Source organism: Hyla sarda, chromosome 2 (genome assembly GCF_029499605.1).
Source record: "Hyla sarda isolate aHylSar1 chromosome 2, aHylSar1.hap1, whole genome shotgun sequence".
In the NCBI taxonomy this organism is placed as follows: domain Eukaryota; kingdom Metazoa; phylum Chordata; class Amphibia; order Anura; family Hylidae; genus Hyla; species Hyla sarda.
The window spans coordinates 361,039,996-361,053,069 of record NC_079190.1 but is presented as its reverse complement, the minus strand read 5'-3'; the positions used below and the strand labels follow the sequence as shown (position 1 = coordinate 361,053,069).

At 44.7% G+C, this 13,074-nt stretch overlaps 1 protein-coding gene across 5 annotated transcripts in view; it reads left to right on the top strand.

The window, feature by feature from the left end:
- Nucleotides 1-13,074, top strand: part of PTPN22 (protein tyrosine phosphatase non-receptor type 22) — a 146,395-nt gene that overhangs the window by 127,424 nt on the left and 5,897 nt on the right. For 4 of the 5 annotated variants that reach the window (XM_056558334.1, XM_056558337.1, XM_056558335.1 and 1 more), the window contains 4 exons: nt 240-382; nt 7,549-7,576; nt 9,656-9,739; nt 11,519-11,628. In XM_056558334.1, the coding sequence (XP_056414309.1) occupies nt 240-382; nt 7,549-7,576; nt 9,656-9,739; nt 11,519-11,628 (365 nt within the window). The remainder of the gene's footprint in view (nt 1-239; nt 383-7,548; nt 7,577-9,655; nt 9,740-11,518; nt 11,629-13,074) is intronic. The other variant, XM_056558336.1, reaches the window with a different exon arrangement.

Sequence of the window (13,074 nt, the reverse complement as noted above, 5' to 3'; positions counted from 1 at the left end):
CAGTATGAGAGGTAGGTTTGTTACAGTGTGTCACCAAGTTGTAAGCTAATGACATGAGGAGGGGGCTTGTTACAGTGTGTCACCCCAGTAGGGTGGAGTCAAGGAGGCTGCAAAATTAGCTTTTGCCTAGGGTGACAAAAATCCTTGCACCAGCCCTGCAGGTATTAATTCTGTTGCTTTCCATTCATTTGTATACAATATGAAGATTTTCTTAGTGAGTCCTTTCATACTGTTTACAGTTTCTGTGCAGTCTCAGGACTCTTCTAAGTTGCAGCCTGAACTGCAAACAAAAGTTCCTTCCATAAGAATCGGCACGTCGCTGGAGTGGAGTGGTGCGTCCCAATGTAAGAATGATGATTTCAGGCTCATGGCACGCAGCAAGGTACAAGTTATCTTTATAATGGAATAAAAGTATGCGGAAAATAGTTTATAGAGACTATAATAAATAAATAAAGTACTTGGTAAAATAAGGTTATGTTCACACCAAAAACTGACATATTAAATTAAATGTGTCAAAAGCCTTTAGGGTAGGGTCACATGTGTCGTATTTTGCTGCATATTTTGCTACCTACTGAAGTCAACGGGTAGCAAGTACACAGCTAATTTTGCTATCAATTGACTTCAATGGGTAGGAAATTATGCAACAGCAAATACACAGAAAATATGACATGTGTGACCCTACCCTTAAAGTGTACATCCGGTGATGGTTCAGGCAGCAGAATATATGATAACATTTTTGCACTACCATCCGGGACTTGCATGAGACTATGGCTGTTTAAGTCTATGGGACTTCTGCAAAATCAATAGATTGAATGTCTGTAGTCTTGGGCAGGGGTGAAAAAATGTTAACACATATCCTGAGCCACCACTGGATGTATACTTTAATACATATATATCAGTTAAGTTTTGTCATACAAAGATCAGCTATGACATTAAACCACCTGCCTTATATGATGAAGATCTTGTGCCACCAAAACAGCTCTAACTCATGGACTTCTCATGACCTATGAAGTTATCCTGTGGTTTCTGGCACCAAGATGATACCACAAGTTCTGTATGTCACATCATGGGGCCTCCATGGGTTAGGATTGTTTTTCCAGCACATGCCACACATAATGTCAGATTGAAGTTTGAGGAATTTGGAGGCAAAGTCATTTTTAGTTACCGTATTTATCAGGGTATACCACGCACCGGCCTATAACACGCACCCTCATTTTACCAAGGATATTTGGGTAAAAAAAAGTTTTTTACCCAAATATCCTTGGTTAAATGAGGGTGCGTGTGTGTGCATGCGTATACCCCGCTACACCCCCAGGAAAGGCAGGGGGAGAGGGGCCGTCGCTGCCCGCTTCTCTCCCCCTGCCTTTCCTGGGGTCTAGAGCCCTGCTGCCGCCGCTTCTCTCCCGCTGGCTATCTGCGCCGCTGCCCGTTCTCTCCCCCTGGCTATCGGTGTCGGCACCCCATTGCCGGCACCGATAGCCAGGGGGAGAGAAGCGGCGTCGGCAATGGGGCAGCGGCGCCGACAGACAGGGGGAGAGAAGGGGCAGCGGCACCCATTGCCGGCGCCGCTGCCCCGTTGCCTCCCCCATCCCCGGTTGTATAATTACCTGTTGCCGGGGTCGGGTCCGCGCTGCTTCAGGCCTCCGGTGTGCGTCCCATGCGTCGTTGCTATGCACTGCACGGCGCAATGACGAGTGACCCGTTCTCTCCCCCTGGCTGTCGGTGCCGCTGCCCCATTGCTGGCGCCACTTCTCTCCCCCTGGCTATCGGCGCCGGCAATGGGGTGCCGACACCGATAGTCAGGGGGAGAGAACGGGCAGCGGCACCGATAGCCAAGGGGAGAGAAGGGCCGGCAGCAGGGCTCTAGACCCCAGGACAGGCAGGGGCAGAGAAGCCGGCAGCAACGGCAGGTCTCTGCACCTGCAAAGCCACTGCAGTTCATTGATTTAAAGCGTCCGCTTTAAATCATTGAACTGCAGCGGCTTATCGGTGTATAACACGCAGGTAGACTTTAGGCAAAAAATTTTAGCCTAAAAAGTGCGTGTTATACGCCAATAAATATTTTATTAACCATTCCAGCACAATATTCAGAGGCGACTCTAGCATTAGGCAGGTGAGGTGGCCGTCTAAGGCCTCATGCTTGCTGGGGCCTCACGGCTGCCTAACTTGCCCCCCCCCCCCCCCCCTAACAATGTTAAATGAGTGGCAATTGCCACTCATTGTTATCACTTTTTTTATACAAGAGCAGGGAACAAGATCACCTGCTCCTGTACCTCTACTATGGCTCAGCAGAGCTTACGGTGCAAGTCACGCACAATGACGTCATCTCATCGTGTTCAGCTTGCATAAGAAGTCCTGCGCTGCTTCGCACCCGGGAGGAGGAGGAGAGGAAGGGCAGCACCTCCGGAGCTGCACCAGAAAGTAAACCACGGGCACCTGAGTGCAGGAGAGGAGACAGCACAGCCAGGGGAAGGGAAAAGAAGAAGCAAGAGACGGGGGCACATTAAATAGGGCAAGCACAGCAGAAGAGCAGGAGTCAGATGAATGGGGATCTGAGTGTAAGGGGAGGCAGTATGAGGACAAGTTTTGTAAGGTAGGACAGGTTGCTTCATAAGGGGGTACATGATGGTATTTAAGGGAGTACAGGGGGACAGGATGGCTTCATACGGGGTACATGATAGTATTTAAAGGGGTACTCCGGTGGGAAACAATTTATTTTAAATTAACTGGTGCCAGAAAGTTATACAGATTTGTAAATGACTTCTCTTAATCCTTCCAGTACTTGTCAGCTGCTGTATACTACAGAGAAAGATCTTTTCTTTTTGAGTTTCTTTTCTGTCTGACCACAGTGCTCTCTGCTGAAACCTCTTTTCATATCAGGAACTGTCCAAAGCAGGAACAAATCCCCAAACCTCTCCTACTCTGGACAGTTCCTGACATGGACAGAGGTGTCAGCAGAGAGTACTGTGGTCAGACAGAAAAGAACTTAAAAAAGAAAAGAACTTCCTCTGTAGTAAACAGCAGCTGGTAAGTACTGGAATGATTAAGACTTTTTAATAGAAGTAATTTGTCAAATCTGTATAATTTTCTGGCACCAGTTGATTTAAAATAAATTGTTTTTCACCGGAGTACACAGGAGAACAATGGGGTACAGGAGGACAAGGTGGCTTTAGGAGGGGGTACATGATGGTATTTAAGGGGGTACAGAAGGACAAGATGGCTTCAGGAGGGGATTCATAATGGTATTTAAGGGGGTACAGGAGGACAGGATGGCTTCATAAGGGGTACAAGATGGTATTTAAGGGGTACAGGAGGACATGATGGCTTCATATGGTATTTCATGATGGTATTTAACCTCTTAAGGACCAGGCACGTATGAATACGTCCCTGCACCCTGGGTCTTAAGGACCAGGCACGTACTCATACGTCCGTGGGAATTTCGGTCCCCGACGCGCGCCGGGCGGGGACCGGACCGGGGTGACTGCTGATATCAATCAGCAGGCACCCCGCGCAAATGCCCAGGGGGGTCATCACTGAATTCACACTTGCGATTTGCGCGATTCCGGGTCATTACGGGTCTATGGTGACCCAGAATATAAGGGGGATCGCGGGTGTCTAAGACACCCACAATCCCCCTGAAGAGATAGGAGTGAGGTGGCAGGGGTGCCACCCCTCCTATCCATGCTATTGGTGGTCTAGACGCGACCACCAATAGCAGATCGGGGGCGGGGGTGGTTAACTTTAGTTTACCCCGTCCTTCCCACCCACAATAGGCGGGGTAGAACGGGGAAACCGAAGAGGACCGGCGCCAGAGTCCACTTACCGATCTGCGGAGGCTGTGGGCGACGATCGGCGTCGGAGATCGGCGGGCGGCGATGTCGTGCAGCAGGCTCCCTAGATCCGACGGAAGCCGGTAAGTTGACTAGCAACAACTGGAGGGCTGCAGTCCGAGACCACTATATACTGATCTCTATACTGTAGCACTCCAGATGTTGCAAAACTACAACTCCCAGCATGCCCAGACAGCTGTTTGGGCATGCTGGGAGTTGTAGTTTTGCAACAGCTGGAGGGCTACAGTTTGAGACCACTATATGGTAGTCTCTGAACTATAGCCCTCCAGATCTTGCAAAACTACAACTCCTAGCATGCCCACACAACTGTTTGCTGTCTGGGCAAGCTGGGATTTGTAGTTTTGCAGCATCTGGAGGGCCACAGCTTGCAGTGGTCTCTATACTGTAGCTCTCCAGATGTTGCAAAACTGCAAATCCCAGTATGCTGGGAGTTGTAGTTGCGATCCCTCCAGCTGTTGCATAACTACATCTCCCAGCATGTACTGACAGACCATGCAGGCTGGGAGTTGTACTTTTGCAACAGCTGGAGGCACACTGGTTGGAAAATATTGAGTTAGATAACAGAACCTAACTGAAGGTTTTCCAACCAGTGTGCCTCCAGCTGTTGCAAAAGTACAACTCCCAGCCTGCATGGTCTGTCAGTACATGCTGGGAGTTGTAGTTTTGAAACAGCTGGAGGTTTGCCCCCCCATGTAAACGTACAGGGTACATTCACACGGGCAGGCTTACAGTAAGTTTTCTGCTTCAAGTATGAGCTGCGGGTAAAACACTATATATACACCCCCTTACACTAGGGGCTTCCTAAATGCGACATGCCCCCCAAAAACCATTTCAGAAAAACATACTCTCCAAAATCCCCTTGTCGCTTCTGAGCCCTCTACTGCGCCCGCCGAACACTTTAAATATACATATGAGGTATGTACTTACTCAAGAGAAATTGGGCTCCAAATATCAGTATACATTTTCTCCGTTTACCCCTTGTAAAAATTCAAAAATTGGGTCTACAAAAAAACATGCGAGTGTAAAAAATGAAGATTGTGAATTTTCTCCTTCACTTTGCTGCTATTCCTGTGAAACACCTGGAGGGTTAAAACGCTGACTGAATGTCATTTTGAATACTTTGGGGGGTGCAGTTTTTATAACGGGGTCATTTATGGGGTATTTCTAATATGAAGACCCTTAAAATCCACTTCAAACTGAACTGGTCCCTGAAAAATAGTGAGTTTGAAAATTTTTTGAAAAATTGGAAAATTGCTGCGGAACTTTGAAGCCCTCTGATGTCTTCCAAAAGTAAAAACTTGTCAATGTTATGATGCAAACATTAAGTAGACATATTGTATATGTGAATAAAAAATAAATTATTTTGAATATCCATTTTCCTTACAAGCAGAGAGCTTCAAAGTTAGAAAAATGCTAAATTTTCAAATTTGTCATCAAATTTTGGGATTTTTCACCAAGAAGGGATGCAAGTTACCACAAAATTTTACCACTATGTTAAAGTAGAATATGTCACGAAAAAACAATCTCGGAATCAGAATGATAACTAAAAGCATTCCAGAGTTATTAATGTTTAAAGTGACAGTGGTCAGATGTTCAAAAAACCTCTGGTCCTAAGGTGTAAAATGGCCTGGTCCTTAAGGGGTTAAGGGGATACAGGAGGACAGAATGGCTTCATGAGAGGGTACATGATGGTATTTAAATGGGTACAGGAGGACAGGACAGCTTTATAAGGGGTTACATGATGGTTTTTAAGGTGGTACAGGAGGACAGGATGGCTTTATGAGGAGGTACAGGATGGTATTAAAGGGGGTACAGGAGAATAGGATGTCTTTATAAGGGGGTACAGGATGGTATATAAAGGTGGCAGTAGACAGGATGGCTTTATAATGGTGTACAATATGATATTTAAGGGGTACAGGAGGACAGGGTGGCTTTATAAGGGGGTACAGGATGGTATTAAAGGGAGTACAGGAGGAAAAGAGGGTTTTATATAAGGGGTACCAGAGGAGAAAATTTGTATAAAAGGAGAGATGAGGTGTCTATAAGGGGGGGGGGGGGTAGAAGGCGAGGAGGGCACATATAAGGGGGAGACTGAACAGTCTATGTGGGGATGCAGAGAGGGAATCCATTAAAGGAGGATTAAAAGGAGGGGTCCATAAAGAGGATAAGAAGGGAGTTAGGTGATTCAGAGGAAGGGCAGCAGGGCCTTGCAGGCTGGACACACAGTGATGAATACTACTGTTACAGTCATCACTGACATCTCAGTTGTCTGTCGTCGGTTTAGGACATAAATGGTTTATGTACATTTAAAAGATTCCAAGATTTTGCATAATTGTATTTAAAGGCAGAAATGTTCACTAGAAAGTATTTCTATTGGGTGCAAAAAGGGGTTAAAAATAATACAGAACTGTAAATCTGGAGCCACTGTAGTGACCTGCTCTGTGACTTGGCACCGTTGATACCTGTATCTAGATAGCTGCACCTCCAGATTGATGGAGCGACCATATCAATCCTAGGAATGGGGAGAAAGTATTCACTGATGGCACAACACTTTGCCTTGCCCTGGGTGCTGCCAACCCACACTATGCTGTGGCATCTACTAGTCCGTGAAGGCCTCATGTTTGAGTTTTGAATAAGGCCTCATAAAGTCTAGAGTTGCCTCTGACAATGCAGAAGGGCACATTTTCCTACTGAAGAAAGCCACTGTCATTAGCTGGTTGGTGTCAATGTATTATGTACATGAATGCCACAACACAAATATTCCTTCATCGTCTCACCTTAAGTTCTCACCAGTTTGCCTTCACTTTCCCCATGCATCAATGAGCCTTGCATGCCTATAACCTCATGTTTATCCTTACTTGGACCACTTATTATGAGTAATAACCATGCGTACTAGTATAACCCTACACAACCTGCTGTTTTAGAGTCATCTAGATATCATAGTTTGGTCCTTACAATTCCCCATTTTCCCTGTTTTTAATAAATTAACTTTAGGAACTGCTGCCCAGTACATCCTATCCCTAGACAGATGCCATGTAGTGCCATATAGGTTAAGAAGGTGAAGTGGCACCATACATATAGAATGTATTGTGGCATGCCTCTGTATGAGGCATATGAAGGCACTGCAGAGACCCCGTGAGAACCCTATTATAGCTCCATACAAAATGGGGCCCTTATACAGGCTCACTTAGCCTGTCTTTGTTTGCCTTTACTCCAATGCAAACTTTACTTCACCTGCCATTTATCACAGCTGTCTGGATTTAGCTGAAGAAAGGGGTAGAAATTTGTACTAAATGGTCACTGAATACAAATGAGTCATAAAGGCTATATGACATGCAGAATACAAATGAGTCCTAAAGGTTATATCCCATATTTCACTAAACAATCCCGACACAATACAAAAAATTACTCACTGCTGTGAGCATAAGACGGAAGGAAAAATCCACTGGCAAATTCATACTCATAACATTTCCTACAGACTTACTGCATATAAAGAGTGTGATATAAGCAGCAAGTCTATAAAGACTGCTGTATGGACATATGTGTTCAAAAACACAGCAAATAAGATAACAGAATTATTCATAAAATTATATTATTCATGATTCATTTCTCTGAGTCTAATAATAATAATAGCAATTATTATAGTTTTCATGCTCTCTGTTTAATGTGTGGTATCATTTATATTCCTTATTTTTAGAGTGTGAAAGTGAGGGGGTCAAAGTTTGGTAAGTTAAATATTCACTAAAAAACTAGAAAGCTACAATTGTGTAACATGTTGTTGATAAAACTCCCATTAAAGGGGTACTCCGGCGCTAAGACATCTTATCCCCTATCCAAAGGATAGGCGATAAGATGCCTGATTGCGGGGGGGTCCCGCCGCCCCCTCAATGCAAGCCTATGGAGGGGGCATGACAGCTGTCATGCCCCCACCAAAGGCTTGCATTGAGGGGGCAGAGCATGACATCACACAGGGGCGGAGCCGATCCGTCCCCGTGATCGCTAGTAATCAGACCCTGAGTGAGCATGCTCTGGGGGCTGATTCTAACGGGGTGCGGCGTGGAAGATCATGGGGGTCCCCGGTGGCGGGACCCCCGCGATCAGGCATCAGGTACTTATAGAGCATTCTGCCTGATCATTGAGAGGACACTGCAGATGTTCATAACTACACAGTTCTCCCTCCAATTCCCCAGCACTGTACGGTCTGGTTAGCACAGGGCTGCAGGAGAAGGTAAATGCAATATGCACCTCGTGTTCTGCAATGAGAAGCTAAACGCAATGTGGACCTCGTGTTCTGCAATGGAAAACTAAACGCAATGTGCACCTCATGTTCTGCATTGAGAAACTAAACGCAATGTGCACCTCGTCTTCTGCAATGAGAACCTTAATGCAATGTGCACCTCGCCTTCTGCAATGAGAACCTAAACGCAATGTGCACCTCGCCTTCTGCAATGAGAACCTTAATGCAATGTGCACCTCGCCTTCTGCAATGAGAACCTAAACGCAATGTGCACCTCGTGTTCTGCTTTTTGCCATGGAGAGATGTGTGTAGCAATTCATAGCTGCTGGATTCTCCACCCTCCTTATCTGGCACTGATCTGTATGATCAGTGCAGGACAGCAGCTACATACAATGTACACTTTGTATTCAGCTTCCTGGCATGGAGAGAACTATGCAGTGATTTATAGCTGCACAGTTATAATCTTGTAACATATGGGCAGGGTACAGTGAAGCCCTAGCTCACCCACAGCCACTGTCCCTATTGCGTATTTGCCCTAAGTGGCGGATTGACAACCACGATGACAAACTCTCTTTGTTAAGTGCTGGGGCAGCGTTGTCAAAACAATAAAATACAAAACAGCCGGTAAATAGCTGAAGCAGTCTAAACACAGATACACACAGAAATCGTGGTCAGACTAGCTGGGTCAGCAACTGATGAAGTACGAAGTACCAAAACACAAAAGCAGAAGAAAGGTGAAAAGCCTAGCAAAGGTCAATATTCAGATAACAGAGAACAAACTGCTGGTTACTCAAACTAAGTTTTTTCACTGGCAACTGCAAACGGAGTGCGCTGGACTTAAGTAGCTATCCCCACAAGTGCAGGTTCAGCCTGGTTAGCTGCTAACAGCCCAGATTGGCTAGGGTGTAGCCAAGCAACCAGGCCAAGCAACAACTCAGGGAAGTATAACCCTTCGGGGCAAAAACGGATGAGTTATTACAAATCTAATGTGAAAAACAAAGACAGTCAACAGTGTTTAAGTATTCTAGCTACAGCTATCTACAAGATGTTTATGAGAATGCTATCAACAGGAAACAGGTAGTGTGGTCTAGAAGTTAGTGCCCTCTTAGCTTTCTTGGGCTGATGCTTTTTTAAACAAAGCTAACAGCAATGCTGTTTCACAGGAAAAGTAATATATAGCATTTTTACTCACCCATATACTGTATATCTCAGAAGGCAACGCCTTAGCGCTCTCATGCATTCATGCTTGACAAAGGCTCAGTTGAGTGAGCTGAACATTGCCTTTGATGACACATATTGGTGAGGAAAAAAAATGTTTTTTCACATACAGTATTTTGGAGTGCTGCTATTTTTTGTTTTTCAACATACTGAGTGCCCCTGGTTCTTATCTAGAATGCTGGCACCAGAACTGTGTGATGCTTGTGTTTTTCTTTTTTGCATATATTTTTTCTCTTTAAGTCCCTGGAGTTTTATTAAAATTGCCTACTCAATTACAGAAATATCAACATTTCTATTACATTACATATTTTTCTGTACCAAATCCATAATATTGCTTTCTATGTCCTAGAAAAAAACCGGAATAGATCTCCTTCTACACCTCCTCTACCAGAAAGAACTGCAGACTCTTTTATTATTGCAGATGAAGCATGCTGTGAGTATAAGGGCAGAACAGTAAAAACATGATAGTATTATGACAATACATGGTTTTCGGTTTTCCAAAACAAAATCTACACCATAAGGTGACTTTAGTACTTACTTTCCAGACACTCCTGCTTTCTTTTTGTGAAATAGCTATTTCCTGTTGGAGTTCCCTCCCTCCAACTACAATTCCCAGGATTCCTTGTTGTAAGTGTGAGGTCACTTTTCTCCCTCCCACACATCAGTCACCCTGCCCTTTGCAGCACACCTGAGCTACCTGCCTCTTTGAATGTTTTGGACAATTGGCCCTGAAAAAGAAAAAGAGTTATCGCTCTTAGAAGGCTAAAAGAAAAAAGAAGATGCCAAATGTCCACATAGCCAAACCCACTGTTAATCCACTCTAATAGCTAAAGCTATGGGCTCAGAGTTTAAATCGGGAGGAGTTCAGGCAAAAAAAATAAGACAAAAATAAGGTTGGCTATTGATTTTTCTTTTCAAAAGATGTTTATTAAAGTTTTTGAATAAACATTTACATGTAAAACATGGGACGGAGGGAGACAAAAGAGAGGGGGGGGGGGGTCTATTGATTTTTAATAGGCCCTTTATTGTTTTTTTTTTATAGCTGTAACATGGTAAAATCAGTTTTTTGCTGGCATTTCCGATAACAGATTCTTGGCAATCACTCTAAGTAAAAAAAATTATCAAAGATCTGTCTTTAAAGGAAAATTATAGCAGGATCACCTGCACTAACTTAAATATACAAGTAAATAGTACAGGTGACCCTGTTTCTAACGCTTCTTACCTGTATGAGCAATGCTTTCTTCTGGCCGCTCCAGACAATAAACCGCATCTATACCTCCCCCCCCCCCCCATCCCCGGCTAAGAACTCTGCCTCCTTCAAGGACATGCTGAGGAAGAGGGGATTCATATTTATAAAGAGTCAGGGATATCAGCAGAAAATTCCATACTAGCAACAGGATGAATATAACCTGTGTATTAGGGTTTGTGCAGGTGACCCTACTGTCAGTTTACCTTTAATCTAAAATTTGTATGATAGTTAGAGATCTGCATACCCCCTAAAAAATGTACCAGACATGCACAGTTTATATTCCTTTCTTGCACAATAGAAAACATACTTGGAAAAGGTGCAATGTAATTGCACAGTTCACAACTCTTGGTCAGTGAGACTCGCAATCTATAACAACAGGTGGTGCATTCGTTCACCAAACAAAATTCCATGCAATACTAATCCACAGAGAATGGATGAAAGAAGGAACAATGCACTCACCATCAGTTGGAGGACTTCTCACTTCTTTATTGTGTCCATTAGAAATATGTGCAAGGGAGAGACAGACAAACATGTAGGTGAGGGGGCATTCCTCTGAAACAACAGACCGTTTCACGCACAGGTGCATTTTATCGGGCTATCAGGTGGCCTAATGAAATGCACCTGTGGGTGAAACGGTCCATTTATCCAGAGCACTGCCCCCTCGCCTACATGTTTGTCTCTCCTTTGCACATTTTACTAATTAATTTATCTAAATAAGAAACATTAAAGAAGTAAGAAGTCCTTCAACTGATGGTAAGTGCATCGTTCCGTCTTTCATCCATCTTTTGTGGATTAGTGTTTTATTAAGATAATATTCAGACAATTTGACCCTGCTACAGTTATTTGAGCAAAATGTGCATTTGAGATAAGATTTTACATGTTTCAAAATTGTTGAATAATACTAGCTGCTTTTTCATTGTGTACTTGCTGTTTAGACCTTATGCATAGGCTCTACTTTTTCAGATGTTGAAAGCATTGTTCCAGAAGTCTCTGAGCCCTTACATCTCATTAAAACAGAAATGAGTGGCTCGGTGCCATCTTCAGAGCCTGAACAACAAATCACCAGAAAAAAGGTAATGAACGCTTTGAAAGCAGCAAACATGAGTGTTCAAAGGGTTCTCATCGCCAGCTTCCTTTCATTTATAGAACTTGCATTTTTACATTTATATGGTAATTAACCATTAAGTGTGATAACCTTATAGCATTAAACCTTACAATAGTTCCTCAAGCGCCATAAAATACCCAACAAATGGTGGGAAAAATATCTTCATCTCTACATCGAGGTAAATCTATTCGAGAGATTTCTGTGACATGTCACTAGAAATAAGTGGTTTACACTTATAATTTAATCATGTATGTGCAGGTGTAGTTATCATTATTGGCACCCCTTAATATTAGAGTACCTCTCATGATCTTCACTGTCACCATCATGATAAACCACCCCCTGTCTTTATTTTTATTATTTATTAGTTTCTTATCTTGATATTTCTCAGTATTTTCTGCTCAGTCTCAATCTGATTCACAGACTGGGTATGGGCGTTCCCCAACAGGCTGTGACATCATCTGAAGCCATACAGGGGAGAACTTCCTCCCTCACTCTGCTACGCAAAGCCCAGAGCAGTTCAGTGTGTGAGATGAGCTATCATTGGATAAGGCTGCACATCCCGGACATCCTATCCCGGACATCTCTGTGTCCCGAAAAACCTTTTCGGGACATAAGGATGTCCGCCTGTCACTCACCATTCCCCGGCGTCCTCCTGCGATCCCTTGCTTCTCCGCCTCTATGGTCGTACGCACGGGACGTCACTGACGTCCCGTGCGTACAGCCATAGAGACGCAGGAGGACCGCAGGATCGTCACAGGAGAATGCGCGCTGGCCGGGGCCTGGTAAGTGACCGCGTCATCTTCTTGAGTGTTCCGGTCACCGCTCCTCCGGTCCCGGGACCTACTGCTATGGCCCATAGGCCATAGCAGTAGATGTGACCCCGGGCCAGAGGAGCGGTGACCAGAACACTGTGGGGGCAGCAGTACAGACATACAGCCTCCAGCCATACACTGTATATGGCTGGAAGCTGTATGTCTGTGGGGTGGGGGGAGCTGCCTACTATTGTGGGGGAACTGCTGACCTAATGTGGGGGGTAGCTGCATACATATGTGGGGGGAGCTGCCTAATATTGTTGGGGTGGAGCTGCCTAATATTGTTGGGGGGAGCTGCCTGATATTGTGGGGGGGAGCTGCCTAATATTGTGGGGGGGAGCTGCCTAATATTGTGGGGGGGAGCTGCCTAATATTGTTGGGGGGAGCTGCCTAATATTGTTGGGGGGAGCTGCCTAATATTGTTGGGGGGGGGAGCTGCCTAATATTGTTGGGGGGGAGCTGCCTAATATTGTTGGGGGGGAGCTGCCTAATATTGTTGGGGGGGAGCTGCCTAATATTGTTGGGGGGGAGCTGCCTAATATTGTTGGGGGGAGCTGCCTAATATTGTTGGAGGGAGCTGCCTAATATTGTTGGGGGGAGCT